At 42.7% G+C, this 22,348-nt stretch overlaps 1 protein-coding gene across 5 annotated transcripts in view; it reads right to left on the bottom strand.

Annotated features, from left to right (window-relative positions):
- Positions 1–2,844: 2,844 nt before the first annotated feature.
- slc41a2b (solute carrier family 41 member 2b) overlaps positions 2,845–22,348 on the bottom strand; it is a 40,619-nt gene continuing 21,115 nt past the window's right edge. For all 5 annotated transcript variants that reach the window (XM_086270009.1, XM_086270005.1, XM_086270007.1 and 2 more), the window contains exons 9-11: positions 20,751–20,882; positions 20,220–20,368; positions 2,845–5,641 (exon numbers count right to left, since the gene is read on the bottom strand). In XM_086270009.1, the coding sequence (XP_086126135.1) occupies positions 5,456–5,641; positions 20,220–20,368; positions 20,751–20,882 (467 nt within the window). In that variant the 3' untranslated portion in view covers positions 2,845–5,455. The remainder of the gene's footprint in view (positions 5,642–20,219; positions 20,369–20,750; positions 20,883–22,348) is intronic.

The raw sequence follows: 22,348 nt of genomic DNA on the forward strand, positions 1-22,348 counted from the left end.
TTCCTCCTCACAGAAAACCACCACACCTCTTGATGAGGAGCAGCTGTGCAGGACCTGGAACAAAAGGCTCCCTGCTAATTATTAAAATACTCAAACATTCAATAAATAATTAAACCTCTTGTGTGCAAATGTTATTGATGTGCGATGTTGCATAAAGTTATAATAAATAATATTAGTAAGGGAGTCCTGTTCCTTACACATAAAGATCCACTCTACCAGCAACAGATGATAAGTATGTTATTCTGACTTTGTAATAAATAAAAGCAGGACGTGTGCAAGATGTTAGACATTTATTAGTTCATGAAGCCAGAAAAAAGAAACAATTTGTTTATTTGCTACAAAGTAAAAATGATAAATGCACAAAGTGTTGTAATTCCCCACGCTGGGCTTGCACTGTATTTGGGAGACTATTTGTTATTTGCACAACGGTAAGTCATCCAACAGGACAAGGACTCGTGCTTTTGTCTGAGAGATTTTTTACGAACCTCTAAAATTGGGTTTGTGTAAGTTGATGACAAATCATTTAAAGACATCTAAACAGTTTATAATAACTGATCTAAGATGATAAAGATGCTGCAGGTCTCTAATTTAAGTCTGAAACTAAAGCCATCGTACTGCCTTCTGCTTTTCCCAGGAACTCTCTCTCATTTATCTTAATATGTATGAATGAACAATAATAATCTGTCAGAAGTTCAGAGAAAATTTCAAATGTTGTTTATTTGTTTCCCCCCTTAAAGACAGTTTAAATGACTGCTTCAAAAATGTGCTGCAGGCCACTCCTGCATGACCTGAGCTTTAGGAGCTGAACAGCTTTGCAAAGAGGTGATTTTGCATAAACATATACAGTTATGCAGACCACATAATACAAGGGTGTGGTTGTTGTCATGGTCTCAGCAGTTTTGCTTCATGATGCAAAGACTGTCCAAAAGCTTCCGGCTTGCCTTGGTGTGTGCCAGCTTCTGAAGATATGATCTATAGAAATGTCTCCTGTACCCGGGAGTATAGTGAAACAAGAGTCACGAACCAAACTGAGGTCTTTTTCTATACATCACATCACAGTTACTCAATAAATAAAAAAGATAAATATTAGCTACGTTTGGCTGCTGCCAAAGCAGATGGATCTGCATTTGTAACTTGATTCGACACAAGTTTACAGTTTTTATCTGGAGTTTTATCCTCACCCACCAAACTAAAGAAGCTGAAATGGGAATTTTTTACATCCTGTTCTAACGTCACTATAATGAGCTCCCCAACACAGGTAGAGGCACGCTGTTACACAGTGGCTGCAGTTCAGTAGACAGGAAATGGCTCCTACATTAAATTTCACACAGTGAAATGAAAAAGTAAATTTCAAAGTGGCCGTTTCCAAAAGTTAGGCATTTTTTACCAAAACAATCTAGCTGGCTAAAGAAAATACATAATAATAATGACCTGTGATGTGAGCTGCCCCTCAACAGTCACCTCAGCTTAAACAGCAGGACGCACAGGCCTCTGGAAAAATGTGTTTCCAATTATGGTGTATGAAGCATCTATTGTTTCCCTGACATCCTCAGGTAGCAGCTCAGTGATGCACACGCAGGCTGCCAGCCATGCCACACTTCATTCTAACACACTCCAAGCTAACCGAGTATTGTGGGTTGACTGAAAGAGCGCGGTGGGGCTGGAGGCTTTATTGCTGGGTCAATGTTGCTCAACTAGCAGCCTGCAGAAGGTGTACATAGCCACAAGCTATAACCATTCAGTTTATTAGGCTAGCAAAATGTCCCAGTCGACCTTGTTAAAAAGGAACAATGTAGACTCTCACAGAGGTGCGTCGTTAAACTGCATATGAATCAAAGCTTTGCCCGTAGATAATTCAACAATGCACCCTGATGCATGACTGGCATAACAAGCCTTTCTTTGTGTGCTTGTGCTGTTAGTCGATGCAAACCCCTCATCTAAAGTACATCTGATCTAATCCTCTCAGCCAGCAAAAGAAAATCCACAAACATAAATAATCTATATCTGCTGCTTCTGAGCTTGATCACATGAAGGGCAAGAAAATCGACTTGACAATCCTGGAAAGTTGTGAAGACTGCTGGGATGCTCCTCACCAAGTTCAAAGAGATACGGGAAATCCATCAGTTATACATCCCAGACTTTGAATTCAGGCCACGCAGAGGATCAGCAGCCCCCCCTCCACCCCGCCTTTTCTTTTGATGCTCTGTTCTCCTGCTTCCAAGAAATACATGCATTGTGACAATCAACATTCAAGCTGCATCCTATTTCTCGCTTCCATCATGTTAGAGGAACTGTTTTCTCAGGAGCTGCTTGTTTTCTTATCAGTTCGCTCCAGCGAGGAAATTCTGTTCCCGCTTCTGAAAAAACTTTTTGTTTCAGTCACACAGAAAAGAAACCCAACAGTTGGCATCATGCTTTTAATCATCATCAAACAGGATTAAAGAGATTTCAGGAAAACTGAAGTGACACACGGCACACCCAGATAGTAACTGTCAAATATTCTCACGTTCACACTGCCTGTGTTTTCTTTGGTTGTCATAAGGACCCACATATGATCATGCTGGGTTTCCTGCCTGATGGTCTTGATGGGATTAAACTGGTGCAGACCATATAAATGAATCTCTGTTTTCTGCTCTCTCAGCCAATGATGCTGATGAAAAGGAGTAAGCTGCAAAGAAGCTCAACCTGTTTAATTGTGCTTCGCTCACTTAAAAAGGGGGGATGTCACATGTGCCTCTTCTTCTTCTTCTCTGCATATTCAGACATACAAGATACACAAGCTGACTTCAAAAATGAAGTCTGCTTGATATGATGCTTCAACAAAAACACCCAGAAATAAACTGCTTTTCAAATCAAGGATATTTATTATTTTTGAATCATTTGTGGCCCATATGAGCCACAAACCTAAACAAAGGGTTTCATTCCAAAAAACAGCCCCGATCCGAGAACGCGTCTGATATCTGCATGTAGTTTCCCACAGTTAGGATGGTGGATATGCTGTTCTGGAATGAAACTCTTCAGAAACTGAGAGTACAAAAGAAGCTCATTGCACAGTGTTACAATACAGGAGAAAGAAAGTTGCATTAATGGTGTGACAGAGTGAAAAATACCTCGTCAACCAGTAAATCTCGAGAGGCACATTTTGGGTTTAAAGAGAACCACTGGCTACGTTCACACACGCACATCGGATAACTTCAACGAGTGGGTTTAATCTCCCGTCTCATTCCCGGAGGAGCTACAGGGAATGATTTCCCATCAGGCTGACTCAGCTGAATCACTGCTCTCTGAATAATGAAACAATACATTCAGAAAAAAGAATCTTTTCAAGGTGAAATCTGCTGTTCAGTCTGAGAACTGATGATTCATCGTGTAAACAGCATGTGATCATCCACCGTGGGAGGCCAGTGGTCCCACTGTTTCACAAACCTCGTCTCACAAACAAAAAGCAGAAATTAATTCTGGGTCATAATTGACAGGACGAAAAAAATCTCTTTTTTTAGCCTAAAATTTGATGATTTTATTTAAAGTGACCCAAAATACACCCAAATGAAAGTATTTCATATTTTTGTACAGGTGCTACGAACGCTCAGGCTGCTCTGGGTTCGCCCCGAGGTGGAGCAGTGAGGCTCCCAACAAAGAGAACGGTTGTTGTAGTTGAACCTGTGACTCTGTAGCCGCCGTGTCGGTCTGCACTGTTTATGAGACGGTGGTGACAGAGCTCCTTGTAATGAGAACGCTCCGTGTTCCCACATTTGCCAGGTTCCTGCGGGGACAGGCTGGTCTTTGAAGGAAAGTTCCAAACAGTGGAATTGTAAACAGCATCAGAGTGATCATACACGAGGAAGAGAGGTCAAACAGAGGTCAGAGGGCGCACTGACACAGGCACAAGATCTGATCTGGGAGGCGGAGCTGTGTGGTGGTTGGCATTGTGGGTTACCAAGGTTTACGTGACATTGTGACAGTAAAGATGATGTACAACATAAGAAATACCCTCCCTGCTAAATATTAATCCTGAATATATGAATGTCAGACCAGCTGTTCATACCTCCTGATACTTCAAAACTGGCTGTATCATTAAAAGTGTCCCTGTGCACTCGCAGGCTAATTATAGTAACGTCTGTGCTCACGCGTTTGAAACATGAAGCATGTGCACATGCACTAATCATCTGAACGTCCCTGCACAGGGCGTTCAAGTGCTCGTATGCAATGTTATGCAGAGCTTCTGACGTTTACAGTTGTCAGGTTTCCGGTGTGAGGTCTAAATATGTTTGGTAAATGTAATGTTATGTCAGCCAAGACTAACAGGTATGTTACTGGTAATCTCACAGAGTAACTTAATAAACATTAACCCTGGAAGTAGCCAGCTGCAACATGACCAAACATGCACATCTTAGATTAAACAACACCTGATCCTTTCCTGTCACTTCAGTGTTGGAATAGTAACAAAAGAAAAGACCAGAACCCACCAACACCTCCACCCCCACCAAGCACTGCTCCAGGTAGGTTGTGGCTGTTAAGCTTGTGGGTCAGGACTTAATCAAAGGTCCACTATCAGCAATGTGGCATAATCTGTTTTGACCCCTGTTCAACACAAGCATCTTTAAGAAGATGATTCTTGGTTTAAAACTTAAATTCAAACAAACATCAGTGCTGAGCAGACGTTTTGGTCCCCGATCCACAAAACACTGAGAACACAGAAAGTAAAAAAGTGACAGCAGTGGCTCTCCACAAGACTGATCAGAAAGAGTGGGATCCACGGGGACGCCCTCTGAAAACAAACCACAGAAGCTTACATTGTTGCTGAAAAGGCCACACACCACAAGGCGGCCCCAGATGTCCAGCCCACAGCTGATTGGTGCACAGAGCGTGGGTACAACAGGAGAGGAACGTCCCTTAAATATGCAGAGAACAGAGAAATCCAACACAAACCATGAAACAAATAAAAACAAAAGTACACAGGTAAACGTTTCGTACCATCAGTACAGACTCGAGCTGTTCTCGAGTCTGTAGCAGTCGAGTTCATCTGCTAACAGTCAGGCTTCACTTGTTGATCTTACTAGACATGGTGGCAGACACAATCCCCAAAATATATTCCACATAAAAGACATGTTTTTAATTTTTCACTGAAGGCCTCTGACTGATGCTGGGCTGCAGAGTCCACCAGTTAAGGTTTCTTCAGGTTTGTGGGCGATGGCTGGTGATTTCCTGCTCCAGTGAACAAGACCAGCAGTGCTTTGGTGCAAATGATGCAGGTCACAATCGCTACACAAAAACAGAAATTTAACGAGTACGGTGTGGTTTGCATGTAGAAATAAACAGGAACAATTTTTAAACCCTCGTGTAGATTAAAAGTTTCATCCAGGATGTGAAGTTAAGGAATGTGCTGACCAGCAACAGGGAGCACCGCCAGTACAACAAGGCTTAAGGGCATTAGAGACGGAGAAGTGGCACGCTTTCAGTCGCCCACGTCGCTGTCCTGATCTCCTATGAGCCACAGGAAGTGAAAGCTGAGTGCCAGCAGGGCGGTGCCCAACAAGTCCCCTAGCGCCGTCAGGTAAGGGATGGAGAAACTGTCTGGGTCTTTGCCGCTCCTCCATATTGAGTGCACCATCCAGTCTGCTATACACAACAACAGGAGTACCTAGAAGAAGAGAAGAGAAGGATTAGAAGGCAGCTTTGATCGAGAGCGTGCAGGAAGTATACACGCATACCCAGGTGGGCTCACTGAGACAAACATGCAGCAGAAAATCTATCATCCCTGTCAGGATAATATGAACGATGGTAAACCCGCGTCTCTGTTTTCTTGCTACGATTACAGGATTAGAACGTACTTGTGGGGTCTTTACCTTACAATACAAGTGCCTCGAGGCAACTGTTGTTGTGATTATATAAATATTAGTGCTGTCAAAATTAACGTGTTAATATTAATCCGCCATCACGGGCAACAGGATTACAATTTTTAACACACCTGGAGTGCAGAGCGACTCAGAATCCCTGCAATGTTTCTATAAAGGCATTTCGGGCAGTTTGTCCAAGTAGAGTCAGCTGCGCACATGCGCACGGGGCAGCTGGTGTGTAGTGACGGCCAGCTGCACCAATCAACTCGATGTGGAAGATGATAAACGCGCTTCGGCCCTCTCTGTGGGAACTTTAGCATTAAAAAATAAGAGGGAACAGTCGACCCACATAAGGTATTTTGCACGTTGTGCAAGAAGGAATTCTGTTTTCACCGAAGCGCTTCCAGCTTAAAATATCACATTGACTCGAAGCACACGTTAGCCAGGATGCTGCTAGCACTTTGGCTAACGCCTCACCCAGCTTGGACACTCGCGGAGCATCGGGGCCTCAGGAAGTCGACCTCGGACACATCGACTGACGCCACGCGGAACAAACTGCAGACCTGTTAACATCACTGAGAACCTTTACACAGCTTTGGTTCCTCGTTCAAGCACGTGAAGCCTCCCCAAGACAGACAGAGAGAGGATACATGTTTACAGAGTTTTTACATGAATGTTCAACATGTTAAGTGCGATGTTTGCCCTTTTTTCTCGAGTCTGTTTGCTCATGCAAAATGAAACGTGATTAATATAGAATAAAAATAAATGATGTTTAATCATTAATCCAAATTAATCCACAGTTCCCCTGTGATCAGTCTGCATAAACATTTTAATAGTTTGACAGCACTAATATATATATTAGTGTATACTTCCCTATTAGTATCTTGTAACTGCATAAATGTCAGTTACAAGCTTAAATATAAAGTTGAAAAAATGTAATTACAGCCAGGCTATTGATCAAGTAATTGCGATTAATCGCGATTAATTACAGAAAATTGTGAGATTAATTAGTTAATTTTTTTAATCTATTGACAGCACTGATAAATATATTTAATTGAATAGGATGCGCATCACACTTAATGCCTGTGTTGCAAAATATATAACCTGATATTAAGCTGGAGATTCGTGCTGTTACTCCTTTTTGTCTAAAACTAAGATAACTAACTTGTATTTCTCAGCGTCAAACAACTCCATACAAAGTATAATTATACATGCATGCACACTTATTATTAGGACAGGACTGGCTATCACAGTGGTGAAAAACAGTGCAGCACGTAACTCAAATGTTCAAACTCTGAGTGAAGTGGCAAACATAACTGCACAGCAGCATGTTTGCATAGCTCCAGACTCTCAGACACGCTGCTTTCTAAACGGCAATATAATGTAGATAATAATCATAATTATGATAATGGCAATTTTGGGAAGTCTTGACTTTTCCTTCTTTCTTTTGACTTTCCAAGTAGTATTTTTCTTTTTCATAAGAAAGAGAAAAGCAACCTTAGAACTTTATACTTAAAAAGAAAGAGAAAGAAAATGAATAGGTGCTTTAAATGCCAAGCAGAGTAGCGTAAACACTTAAAACTGCAACCGCAACAAAGACGAGGAGGAGTAATGGACAGAGCAGCAGACCGAGAGACGAGTTCTTAGAGTGTTATTCATAATTCAAGTTTCCACACATGAAGTGGAACGGTGGCGAGAGGAAAAGAAAAGTCTATTAAAAGATAAGGACAGGTCTATAATTTAAGAGGAAATGAGCTGTCCAAGTTGGCAGTGAAAACATTCGACAAACAAAGTATTCCAGACATTGATTGATACCATCATGCAAAGTAGGGATGATGATATCAGAAGAGGGGGGACGGTTTGGTTATGACAATGATGTTTTTTGTTTAATAACATTAATGTATGAGTTCTGATAACCTGCTGACAGCCCGGCTTGTCTTTGGCTGTGATGGAACATCTGATACGGTTAAACAATGCGTTCTCCTGCTTTCACATCTAATAATCTTCAGTCATGACCCTGCAAAGCGTCTCTCAGGTAAATAACAAGCTTTCAAACCCATTCGCAAGCACGGGCGTTGTCACTTTGTCTTTCATTCATGGTGACAGGGCAGCACATCCTCTCAGCTGCTGAAACTGTTGCCTTTGAACCATCCTGGATCTAAAAATGCCGACTACACTATCATTTACAGTTCACAGCTTAGCTTTGGTTTTCAGGCGGGAGGGGAAGGAGAGGCGCTTGTGTGCAAAGGGAGCCGCGTTTTTTAACAAATGAGACACATCCAAGTTAAAAATGCGATTAACCAAATGAAAGATGAAAAAAGGAACTCCAGCAGAGTGTCGATCCATCAAGCAGTCTCGACCACAGCATCTGTACCTGGTTCCTTAATCATGCCTGAGTGAAGGGGGATGATTTGTCTACACAAAGAAGCTGTTTGATCTCTGGAGATGGCCATGTTCGACTGCGACGGTCCACGTACACAGGTGACTGAAATAAAAATACAGTTCAAAGACACAAAAATTATGCTGTTCTCATATTGTTCCCCTGCCGCTGGGCATAGACCTCGGCTGGTTTCGTACAGCTGCCTTCTATTTATTTAGCATACCTCTCCGAGCGGCTGCCCAAGCCTCTGAGTCTTTGCTTGGCAGTTTCCAAGGCCTCAGGTCAGCCTGCTGCACTTCTTAGGCAGCTTCTTCTGCAGCTCCCATAGTTGGCTACTTTTCCCTGTGCTAACTTGATCTTGGCCTCTAGTCTCCTTCTCCATGGAGGGTACTGCTCCTTAAGGCTGTCCATCTTATAGCCAAGCATCTCACTGATCACTGCTAGCGTGGTCAAGATCGGCTGATTAGCCTCAGTGATGGTTGCAGCAGGGATCATCCACAGTGCTGCATCCACAACTTCAAGTAGACCTTCTGAGGGTACGTGATGCAGTGTTGGTAACCGGCTACAGAGGGTCCAGGTTTCCACCTTCGCAATGATCCTATCTTTCAGGTCAGTTCCTCTTGCACTCAACGCTCCTCCTTCCATCGTTCTTGGGGCTTGGGACTCAATCTTGGGTTGGAGTAATGATCCCCCCCCCCCGTCCCTGAGAGCAGTCCCTTCTTCCGAATGTTGGAGCACTGAGCTACTATTTGTTGGGAGCACTGCAATTTTAAATTCCTGTGTATGATCTGTACATACAACGAAGCAAGGAACATGGAGGCTTGCAGAAAACTCTTCCTTCCATAGGCTGACAGGTCTCAGCCAGACTGGGTTGTCTTGTTGTTAATAACAGCACTCTCTCAGGACAAAATGTAAGTTTAACTTTCTGTTTGCTTTGTAGCACTGTGGGTTTTTGACAGCAGCTTTCAGTTGTGCTACATGGACACACCTGCTCATGTCCAACTAAAGTGAATACAAGCTTTCCAAGGCGTGGTACAGACTAAACTGTATGAGTGCAACCTGAGAGTCTTTGCTTCAGTAAAAATGTCAGACTTTACTTTTATTTTGGACCATTTGCATAAAATGCAATGACTGACTGACTCGTCTCCAAGCCTTGAAACTCTTGAATGACTGGAGGTCTGCCAAGAAGGACTCTTTATGTTTAGTTTGTGCAGTTGCTGGTGCTTTGCTTCAAAGAACTATGGTGAGTTGTAATGTTGCAAACACAGAGGAATTATGAGATTAAGAGACAATTCAGGACGCTGCTGGAATCACTGAATATCTTTCATGTAAATCCTTTAATCCTGTAAATAATTGGACGTTGCTTGTTACCAGACAGAAAGTATGGACGACTGAAAGTGTTTCTTCTGATAGTGGTGAGGCAATAAAAAGACATGCAAACACTGTAAGGTGGTCTGTAATGACTACAACAAAGACTTGTGCTAAATAGATGTTCTGAAATAATCAATGTTTAATCATCTCTGAGAGGTAAGGTTATACTGTGTTGTTGATATGTGCGCGGAGCTGTTACGTAGACATCTTTTTGCTTATTCATGGTTACATCTCTGAGCCCCTTTTTTCTCTGCAGCTCAGCTAAATATGCAACATATATACAGTATATATGGAACCCTGTGCTCAAAGAAACCTGCAAATCCTGCAGTGATACAAACAGTATCACTTGAAGCCACTTTATTAGATACTCTAGTATTTATCATCTGGGCAAACATAATTGGATTTTGCTGTATTCTACAGTAGTGCTCAGTGAAATGCTTGATTTGTGGACCATTGCAAGCTGCTTTATTGAGCCATTATTGAATAATCTTTTCTTTTTCCAGGCTATAACAAAATTAAGTTTGAGAATGACTTGAATACACGGACTTGGGTATTTTATTATAGCATTTCATTTGAATTCATCTGTTTTGAATTAGAAGATTTAAAGGGGAAGTCATTTAATACAAAAGTACACTGAAAGATCTTTTTTAAGTGGCAAATACGATAAATTTAAGAGAGCTTATTGTATCTGGGAGCATTTCTTATATTCAATATTTTCTCCTCAGCATAAATCAGCTTTCTTTATGATGCACCTGGCCACAGGTCTGTAGGGATATACAGCCGTGGTGCATGGTGCATGTCTACTCATTTTAATCCTTATAACCTCATACGTACAAGAAAGCTTTATGGTCTTCATTTAGGATTAAAAACATAAATCAATTTTGCTGATCTGTCAAAATCAAAATCACGTTTTTGGTCAGGATGACTTTTTTATGACTAACTTCAAACATCCATATCTTGGGAAACATGGATATAATTTTAGTAGCTGAATTCCATCAAATGAGTGTAACAGAAACACAGCAACAGAAATTAGCATGGCTGCTTTAGATCTTTTATTTTTGGAACCTTTTTTAAACCTTTATTACCAGCATCATGTTCTACATGTGATTCTCCACTGAGCTTATCGTAAAGCATAGAGCTGAGCCCAAGCTAACTGTTGTGTGCTGTTGAATGCAAACCGAATGACTGTCTCTGCAGTGATTAATAACCGTTCCACATCTTCACTTATTGTACACCAACCTTGTGAGATTGATCTTTTTCACCAGTGCCTCCCTGCTAGTCATCCTGCTCAAGCTGCACTTAAAAATAGGTGACCTTGAGCTTTTTGGGAGGGAAGAAACCATGCAAGAGTGTACTTGACTTACAACCACAGAAAAGAAGAAGAGCTTAATAGTAAACGTTTTTTACAATGATTTTCTATTCACAATTGTGGAAGCCAAAATCACGTCTGAAAGTAAGCTGGTTCTACCTCAACATTACAATACTAGCCATACTTGGCTTTTGGAGCAAGGAGTGATCATATATTTATATGTATTGGGGACATATACAGTGGGGCAAAAAAGTATTTAGTCAGCCACCGATTGTGCAAGTTCCCCCACCTAAAATGATGACAGAGGTCAGTAATTTGCACCAGAGGTACACTTCAACTGTGAGAGACAGAATGTGAAAAATAAATCCATGAATCCACATGGTAGGATCTGTAAAGAATTTATTCGTAAATCAGGGTGGAAAATAAGTATTTGGTCAATAACAAAAATACAACTCAATACTTTGTAACATAACCTTTGTTGGCAATAACAGAGGTCAAACGTTTACTATAGGTCTTTACCAGGTTTGCACACACAGTAGCTGGTATTTTGGCCCATTCCTCCATGCAGATCTTCTCGAGAGCAGTGATGTTTTGGGGCTGTCGCCGAGCAACACGGACTTTCAACTCCCGCCACAGATTTTCTATGGGGTTGAGGTCTGGAGACTGGCTAGGCCACTCCAGGACTTTCAAATGCTTCTTACAGAGCCACTCCTTTGTTGCCCGGGCGGTGTGTTTTGGATCATTGTCATGTTGGAAGACCCAGCCTCGTTTCATCTTCAAAGTTCTCACTGATGGAAGGAGGTTTTGGCTCAAAATCTCACGATACATGGCCCCATTCATTCTGTCCTTAACACGGATCAGTCGTCCTGTCCCCTTGGCAGAAAAACAGCCCCATAGCATGATGTTTCCACCCCCATGCTTCACAGTAGGTATGGTGTTCTTGGGATGCAACTCAGTGTTCTTCTTCCTCCAAACACGACGAGTTGAGTTTATACCAAAAAGTTCTACTTTGGTTTCATCTGACCACATGACATTCTCCCAATCCTCTGCTGTATCATCCATGTGCTCTCTGGCAAACTTCAGACGGGCCTGGACATGCACTGGCTTCAGCAGCGGAACACGTCTGGCACTGCGGGATTTGATTCCCTGCCGTTGTAGTGTGTTACTGATGGTGACCTTTGTTACTTTGGTCCCAGCTCTCTGCAGGTCATTCACCAGGTCCCCCCGTGTGGTTCTGGGATCTTTGCTCACCGTTCTCATGATCATTTTGACCCCACGGGATGAGATCTTGCGTGGAGCCCCAGATCGAGGGAGATTATCAGTGGTCTTGTATGTCTTCCATTTTCTGATGATTTGCTCCCACAGTTGATTTTTTCACACCAAGCTGCTTGCCTATTGTAGATTCACTCTTCCCAGTCTGGTGCAGGTCTACAATACTTTTCCTGGTGTCCTTCGAAAGCTCTTTGGTCTTGGCCATGGCGGAGTTTGGAGTCTGACTGTTTGAGGCTGTGGACAGGTGTCTTTTATACAGATGATGAGTTCAAACAGGTGCCATTCATACAGGTAACGAGTGGGGGACAGAAAAGCTTCTTACAGAAGACGTTACAGGTCTGTGAGATTTTCCTTGTTTGAGGTGACCAAATACTTATTTTCCACCCTGATTTACGAATAAATTCTTTACAAATCCTACCATGTGGATTCATGGATTTTTTTTTTCACATTCTGTCTCTCGCAGTTGAAGTGTACCTCTGGTGCAAATTACTGACCTCTGTCATCATTTTAAGTGGGGGAACTTGCACAATCGGTGGCTGGCTAAATACTTTTTTGCCCCACTGTATCATCACCCTCACCTGAGATTAGGTACCAAGCCCCGAGAGCGAAGGAAGAAAGTGTTGACTGCAAGAGGAACTGACCTGAAAGCGTTAAACTTGGATCCTCCGTTGCCGGTTTCCAAGACTACGTGAAGTACAGACAGATCATCTACTAGATGATGTGAATGCAGCACTACGGACCTACCTACCGCTACCATTACAGAGACTAACCAGCTGATCTGCACTACAGCAGCAGAGATCAGTGAGATGCTTGGCTACGAGTTGAACAGCCACAAGGAGCAATATCCTCCATGGAGGAGACTAGAGGCCAAGATCACAGTAGCATGGATGGAGGTTAGCCAACTATTGGAGCTGCAGTAAGGTGTGATGAAGAAGGTGCCTAATAAGTACAGCAAGCTGTCCATACCTGAAACCTTTGAGACTGCCAAGCAACGACTCACAGCCGCAAGGTACACAAGAGATATCGAAGGCAGGAGAATAAACCAGCTGTTCTCCACAGAACCAGCAAAGGTGTACTCTCAGTGGCAGGGGAACAATATGAGAACAGCACCACCAAGGCTGGAGACGGAGCAATACTGGAAGAGCATATGGGAGAAGGACACAACCCATAACGGCAATGCTCAGTGGCTAGTGGATCTAAGAGCAGACCACAGCGACCTCCCTGAACAGGGTCCAGTAGCCATCACAGTGGCAGATATCCAAGAAAGGGTCTCCAGTATGAAGAGTTGGACAGCACCAGGGCCCGACATGGTTCACGCCTACTGGCTAAAGAAGCTGACTGCACTCCACGAGCGTCTGGCAGCACAAATGAACCAGCTGCTAGTTAACGAGAGACACCTGGAATGGCTAACCGAAGGCCGGACGGTCCTGATCCCCAAAGGACCCCCAGAAGGGACCGGTCCCCTCCAACTACCGACCAATAACCTGCCTCAGTCCTACATGGAAGCTCCTGTCAGGCATCATATCGGCTAAGATGAACAGGCACATGGCTCTTACTGCAAGCCTGATAAGCAACATGCATCCAGAGATGATCTGGATGCATGTTACAGAGGCACATATAAATGACATTAGATTTATATGTCTGTATCAAATCAATGCCATAGGAACGTTGTAACCACAAACCCTTCTAAAACCTTATGCCCTAACCTGATATGCACCTCCCTTATAATGTATGTGCTGTTGATGCAGCCTGCTCAGAAACCGGCAACAGCATTTCCACTTGTGTAGTCTCTACATAGATCCAGCACAGAGGAGCATTAGTAGGGCTGTGTGATATGACCAGAATCTCATCTCCCGATATCAGACATCTATCGTCCGATAACGATATAAATCACACAAATGTAACATTTTCTGTAAATTCTGTGAATCTCGGGCAGGTGAAGTGTTTCCAGCTGGGCGTCATGTAGCTGAGTCGAGTGTTTTAACCGATGCATGAAACGACACATTTTTAGACATAAGTTGTAACGGCGCCGTTTTCTTTGAGTATTTATTACACGGCGTGCTGCGGGGAAAAGCCTGTTCTGACGTTTGAGTCTAAGGTTTATTTTTTAGCACCTGGCGGCTCTTTTTTACTTCTCATCCGTAAACATTCTGCATCTTTCACATGATTCAGTTTATTTTGAAAAGTCTCAACAGGATCTTGAGCTTTATTGTGAAAGGTTTATGTGGAACGTAAACAAGCGGACACGTGATGGTTTTACCGTCGTTGTTGCTAACGACAACGCATAAAAACAGGCGCTTGTCCGTCCGTAGTGTGGTTATATTAAATATAAGAGAAAGAGAGAACTTGAAGAAATGAATATAGCCACTACAGTGACATCAGAACCATGAACAAATATTACTGTAAACAGTTTATTTTGCGACACCACGAAACAAATGACAGCGTGAAATGAAACGATAGATGTTTGTATATCGTCATCCGATATATATCGTTACATCGAACAGCCCTAGGCATCAGTGCTAAATTTTACAATAAAATACGTGAATTTCATTCACCCAGCAGCCGGGTGCTTGCTTTTTTTTTTTGCCTGTCCCGTTTGGTTCTTTTGCCATCAGAATTATTGTCTAAAGCCAAAGAAATTTACTTTACCAAATGGACCATCCCAGCCTTGCCGTATTGGTCTATTTGATTCACCTTTTATTGTTCATTTTATTTTCATTTGCTGAACACGGGACAGACTTGACTGGGGAAAAGAAACGGGAGAAAGAAAGAGGGAAAGAAAAAGAGCGGGGAAGAGGGACGGGGATAAAGCCGGGTGCTTGCAACTTATCTGTGCCAGCAGCCACAACGCTAACTTTAAGCATTTATAAAGTTTAATAGTGCGATTTATTAAAAAGCAGTGGTCTTGAGTACAGTTGTTATGATACACTTTAACATGGAAGTCTAAAGGGACTGACTCTTGGAGCCAGCCTCAAGAAGCTATTCGGCACGTCTCTACAGGCGTAATCTTTCAACCCCAAAGTTGCTGCTGGTTGTAAAATCTCTTGGATTTTACCATCACAAAAATCGAGGCTTGGTTTGTTTTTGGATTCACGTTTCAGCTGTCGCTCACATCACACAGCAGTCAAAGCCAAATCGGGAAATAAAATCTGCTTTGTTTTGGTGTTTTGATGACGATGATTTCACATCTGAGAGCGTTGAGCTGTCTACTGAGCACATTCAGAAACACTCCTCTGTATTTTGCCTCTAGGCAACCTTTCACAGCAATTACTCTATTAAACTAGCAAAATACGATCCTGCTGCTGCTGAGCACTGCCTGACAGACACCCTGACTGCATTTGAGCTGACACTTATACTGGTGTACTTGATAGGAAAATGTCATGCGGACCTCAGAAAGCCTGGCCATACTGTCTTTTGATGCATGCGTGAAGCTGACTGGTTTGTGGACCAAACGCTTGCTGACAGATGAGAGCCCAAACTACGTTGAGTTGGATAAGATCTGACACTCACTGGAATAATGAGATCATGTCTTCAGAGTAAGAGATGGTTACCTCAGTTATTATTGATTCATGTTTTCCTGTGTACTACCTCTGTGTTATCCAGGAACTTGGCTTCCATTAACATTATCATAGACATGCATATGCTTCACTATTAAACTTTGTTTAACCTCATCAGACAAAGTTGCTCCAATCCCAATCTGTCAAACTCTCTACTTTCCCTTCACACCACCACTGACTGCACCGTGTTGCCTTAGTTTATTCAGTATTGCCTCATTCTTATACTGGATATGCTGTGGGCTAACATTAAATCGTGCTGTCTTGTGTGATTTGTTTATGTTTTCATGCTTCATCTCTTGCCATGTTCCAGGCTTTTTTTAATCCCTATGGATTTATGTAAAATTATTAATCACCGTGCGCCAAAACATGCACAACCCCATTCTTCCTTCCTAACTAGTGACTGTACTGTGAAGCAGGCAGAGATAGCACAATGAGTCGGGCTATTTTGCAGGAATGTTTCAATTTCTCCCCTTATTTTCTCTGCTTTCACTTTCAATGGAACGCTATCAAACTGTACCATGTGCAGTTTCTGCTTATCACTGCTATTAAAGAAGCAGACTGCTACAGTTAAAGTAGAACTGAATGACATTATCAAATTCTGCCATGTTACACACTTTTTTGGGGGTCTCGCGCTGCATCGAATGTAGGAGAAAATTTGGAACGACATTGGAAGGTGTGGGAAAAATAAGTCCATATTGAATCTCAACTGGGTATTCGCACAGCCAGTTTGAATTGAGCATTTATTTCTTTAAAAAGACTTACTGGCAAAAACCAAATGAAATGTATCCGTGTGGGTAATGTGGTTTCAGTTTCCGATGTGCAGTGAGTGCATCGGGGTCTTTTACGAGCACTGACCAAGGCTACTTTTTTCTCAGAGCCAGTGCAGAAACGATCTACTCCAAGTCATAAACAGTGTTAAAACTAATGTTCCTCATGCAATCAGATATTATGCATCTTTACAGTAGTAGCCAGCGCTCCCTTTACGACCTTAAAGTGTCACGCTTTTTTTGCACATGTGAGTTTGCTGGTGGGCATTGCATCATTTGCACTGGTCTGCATTACAGGCGGAGGCTCGCTGAAGGTGAAGCTACTATCCCCTGCTTATAATCCTCACACACCCACACATTAGTTTTCCAGCCCTGCAGACCTGCTCACTGACTGCAGCGCTTTGCTTCAATAGTTCTCAGTGTAAACACATGATCAGTTCACTGTGCTGTAAACCAACGCTGCTATTTGGAAGCCCCATGAGGTCATGTTTGACACGAGCAAAACAAGAGACAAAGCACACAGAAGTATTTGCTTATTCTCCCTATAAAAAATATTTGCTCTTTTTCGACAGTTTCCCTGCTCGTTCAGACGCCATCTGTAGTGGCTCCATGCGGCGCAGAACCACTGTTCCACTTGTATTAAACCTCCATCAGGTCATTTTTGTGGTCATATTTACAGGGAGTGCAGAATTATTAGGCAAATGAGTATTTTGTCCACATCATCCTCTTCATGCATGTTGTCTTACTCCAAGCTGTATAGGCTCGAAAGCCTACTACCAATTAAGCATATTAGGTGATGTGCATCGCTGTAATGAGAAGGGGTGTGGTCTAATGACATCAACACCCTATATCAGGTGTGCATAATTATTAGGCAACGTCTTTTCCTTTGGCAAAATGGGTCAAAAGAAGGACTTGACAGGCTCAGAAAAGTCAAAAATAGTGAGATATCTTGCAGAGGGATGCAGCAGTCTCAAAATTGCAAAGCTTCTGAAGCGTGATCATCGAACAATCAAGCGTTTCATTCAAAATAGTCAACAGGGTCGCAAGAAGCGTGTGGAAAAACCAAGGTGCAAAATAACTGCCCATGAACTGAGAAAAGTCAAGCGTGCAGCTGCCAAGATGCCACTTGCCACCAGTTTGGCCATATTTCAGAGCTGCAACATCACTGGAGTGCCCAAAAGCACAAGGTGTGCAATACTCAGAGACATGGCCAAGGTAAGAAAGGCTGAAAGACGACCACCACTGAACAAGACACACAAGCTGAAACGTCAAGACTGGGCCAAGAAATATCTCAAGACTGGTTTTTCTAAGGTTTTATGGACTGATGAAATGAGAGTGAGTCTTGATGGGCCAGATGGATGGGCCCGTGGCTGGATTGGTAAAGGGCAGAGAGCTCCAGTCCCACTCAGACGCCAGCAAGGTGGAGGTGGAGTACTGGTTTGGGCTGGTATCATCAAAGATGAGCTTGTGGGGCCTTTTCGGGTTGAGGATGGAGTCAAGCTCAACTCCCAGTCCTACTGCCAGTTTCTGGAAGACACCTTCTTCAAGCAGTGGTACAGGAAGAAGTCTGCATCCTTCAAGAAAAACATGATTTTCATGCAGGACAATGCTCCATCAGACGCGTCCAAGTACTCCACAGCGTGGCTGGCAAGAAAGGGTATAAAAGAAGAAAAACTAATGACATGGCCTCCTTGTTCACCTGATCTGAACCCCATTGAGAACCTGTGGTCCATCATCAAATGTGAGATTTACAAGGAGGGAAAACAGTACACCTCTCTGAACAGTGTCTGGGAGGCTGTGGTTGCTGCTGCACGCAATGTTGATGGTGAACAGATCAAAACACTGACAGAATCCATGGATGGCAGGCTTTTGAGTGTCCTTGCAAAGAAAGGTGGCTATATTGGTCGCTGATTTGTTTTTGTTTTGTTTTTGAATGTCAGAAATGTATATTTGTGAATGTGGAGATGTTATATTGGTGTCACTGGTAAAAATAAATCATTGAAATGGGTATATATTTGTTTTTTGTTAAGTTGCCTAATAATTATGCACAGTAATAGTCACCTGCACACACAGATATCCCCCTAAAATAGCTAAAACTAAAAACAAACTAAAAACATTCAGCTTTGATATTAATGAGTTTTTTGGGTTCATTGAGAACATGGTTGTTGTTCAATAATAAAATTATTCCTCAAAAATACAACTTGCCTAATAATTCTGCACTCCCTGTAGTCCCTTTAAGCTCCTTTTTTCTGATCTTCTTTCTAACTCTACTAGATGCCCCACCATGCTACCAGTGTGTCATCAGCTGTGTCTGTCTGCTGTTTGGAGCACGGTGGCTTTTTTATTTTCTTCAAACGGCTGAGACACGAACGTGTGCAGGCACTGCAAACACAATGCAAACTGAATCATATGAATTTACTATTCAACATTTTCCTCTTGAATATTACAGAGTTTAGCATCCATCCATATGACGGTGTAAAATGATGATTAAATATGGCACGAGGAGAAACCTCGTGACAAAGCACACGTACTTCTGGGAGCCATTTCTGCATCTTACTTCAATAAACATTTGTACCCTAAAACACTTCCATCTATGAAGACGTGCAGAAAGACCCACACAAAGCAGGATTCAGCTCTTGAACAGATCAGTCATCTTCTTTGGTGACTTCAATGTGAAAAAGGCTGGATACAAACACTTTTTACTCCTGCAGTCCCGAGAGTCGTCTCTGCCATCTGATGTTCTATTTGGGACTGAAGGATCCTTAAAGCGGCTCTGCTCTTAATTGATTAGGAGAATGTCCAATGCCTCAGTGGCCAGGATTACATCTTAATGTTCTGTGTCTGCATTAAAGATTTAGGGAAGCCTCAAAAAGCCTTTGGGCAGAGCAAGAGTCCGAGACACACACACGCATGCACATGCAAGCACACACACACACACACACGCACACATGCGCACGCACGCACACACACACGCACGCACGCACGCACACACACACACACACACGCACGCACGCACGCACACACACACACGCACACACGCACACACACACACACGCACGCACGCACACACACGCACACACGCACACGCGAAGTCAATTCTTCGAATTCCAGACCTTAAAGACAGATCACGATGCACCTAAGAAGTGAAAGCAGCCAATCATAATTCAAGCTGCTCCTTCATAATTATCATACCTGCTGCCAAAACAAAATAAGATTCCTTCAGGCACCGCCTCAAACCACAACACTCACACACCTGCATCTCCACCTGCTGTTGAGGAAGACACAGACTCATCTTCCTTTTATATCTGACTCGGAATATTTTCACACAGGTTCACAGGTGTTGCTGTTTTCGCTGACCCTCTTAAATACAATTAACACAGCGGATTAAAAACATGCTATCATTTCTTCTGTTTAAACTTTGTAGATGTTGCAAAAAATCTGCTGATGCAAACTGAAGACATCAGGGTGAGCACTGATGTAGAGCCTTTGTACACTGATGAATGTGAGCCTAATATTTTGTCACTAAAGCGGCCTGTCGGACCACATATAGTCACTTTATACAGCTTTAAACAACTGGAATCACAGAGGAGCCTGAGCAATGCCTTTTTGTTGGTGTTGATAACAAAGCATTAAGGTCTGAGATGGGATTGCAAAAAGAGCCAGTGAGCTTAAATGCTTCATGTGGAAGGATTATTCTAGAATTCTTTACACTGGCTGTGTACTCACCTGCAGCATAGCAGCAGCTAGGTAGACAGACATAAAGATGGGCGTCAGGGTTGTGTGGCCACTCTTCATGAAGTGGATGGCGTAGAGGAAAATCAGGTGACCGGGGATGGCCGAAAGGAAGAGCATCTGTGCAGAACGATGATTGGCGCCTGAGAAAATACAAACAAGATGAAAACATTAGAGCTGAACGTGAGGGATCCAAAATACATTCTTCTATTCTTTATGAAAAACACACAGGCTGGTGACAAACTGTACCCGCTCACGCAGTCCACCAGCTGCCCCCACTGCTTCTTCCAAACACAGAGCTAATCTACGCCTGCAGGAGAGGGTCTCACAACGAACGAGCCAGGGGAATGGCTAAAAGCTCGTTTCAAAGTCTTCAGTTGAGCCTGATCATCATTCTGACACCATCATAAAACATGACATCCAAGCCTACTTTAAACACGTATACGTGCGTGAAAGCCAATTAAACAGTGTGTGTGTGTGTGTGTGTGTGTGTGTGTGTGTGTGTGTGTGTGTGTGTACACTGACCTGTACCACAGAATGTGCGGCAGGGGTAGTAGCAGCCCTTGGCCTCATTGGGAACTTCCCCAGGAGCACAGTGGAAATGAAGGTGGGTGGAGATCCTGCTTGACTGAATAGCCACCAGGTTACCTCCAATACCTGCACGTTACAGAAAGCAGTTATCAACATAACTTCAACAACAGCATGAAGCTGAAACGAAACACTACTTTTCACCTTTCCTAAGTGAGAAGACATCAATATTTAAGAGTTCAAAAACCTGCTAACATATCTCCCAAAGCGTGGGTAGAGCAGACCACCAGCTGCTCCAGTCTGCATGCCAAATATCCAAAGTTGTTCTCTGATGCAGCTATCAGAGTGTGAATGCTTGTATGAATGGGTGAATGAGGCATGTTTATAAAGTGCTTTCGGTGCTCCAGGGTAGAAAAGTCCTCTATAAGAATCAGTACCAAATATTATTTAGAGCCGCGCTCCCCAACCTTTGTTGCTCCACAGACGGTTTAATGTCAGACAATGTTTTCACGCTGCGGCCTTTAAGGTGTGGCGGATAAATACAACAAAATAAAACGATACGACCGAGACAAAAACTGGTATTTTGTAAATATAATAATAAAGATGAATTCACTGTGTAACTTTATTAGCAGCGTCCTCCTGAACTGCGCCAACAACGTGGAGAGTAACATCCTCCTCTCTGCTTCTTAATGCCCTCTGGTCGCTATGGTAACATGTAAATATTTCTTTCAAAATAAGACGCACAACTACAACACAGGAAAAGACGCGGGGAAACAGAGTTAACGATAAAAACCCTGAAAACCATAAATTCCGCTGCTTTAGAGTAAAACAACAGGCACTGCTGGAGTCATGATAATGCATGATGTACTTTATGAAATGATATGCATTGTGACACTGCAGGGAGTGCTGTTAAAAAACAGACAGGTGACCTCAGGTTGCAAAGTAGAGCACATGAGTAACTGACAACAAGGCGCTTCTTCTTCTTCTTCTTCTTCTTTTTTTCTAAATGCTTCTTGATTTTTAATTGTGCTTAAACATTGGAAACCTGTGGGCATAGCTTAGGGTAATTAAGACACATTAGCTCTGCAACATATTTCGCTAACACTTCAAGATTTTCAAAAATAAAACGTGATTGTGAACAGTGAGACCTGTTAGAATTAGATAAAAATGTCTGTAGCTGAGAGGAGACGCCTGTTCTGTTAAAGGTCGACTCTATTTGTTGCGTACGTACCACGAAAGGTCAAAATGAAAAATGTAGAACAAACTCGTAGAACTCTGCATGTAGGGTGTCTGTGATTCTGTGTGGACTGTTGTCCATTTACATCACGGAGGTAGAGAACAACGATTGCTGAGAACTTAGTTCTGCATGTTGAGATACAGCACCATCAACCCAAAGTTAGCAGAAACTGGTTTTGCTTCAATGTTATAGAGACTTACAACAAGGCCACAGCTAGCTTAGAGCGCTACAACAAATAACTACAAATCTAAATACTTATACTGTAATTAGAGTCTGTCATTTTAAAGTAAAGCTTTCACCACCAGCAGGTTACCAGTGTTCACGTTTTCAGATCGGTTTGTTTCTAGCACAACCCCGG

This window comes from Aulonocara sp. 'chitande type north' Nkhata Bay, linkage group LG17 (genome assembly GCF_057382095.1).
Source record: "Aulonocara sp. 'chitande type north' Nkhata Bay isolate Kocher_YH1m ecotype deep benthic linkage group LG17, A_spYH_male_GT1.1, whole genome shotgun sequence".
NCBI lineage: Eukaryota > Metazoa > Chordata > Actinopteri > Cichliformes > Cichlidae > Aulonocara > Aulonocara sp. 'chitande type north' Nkhata Bay.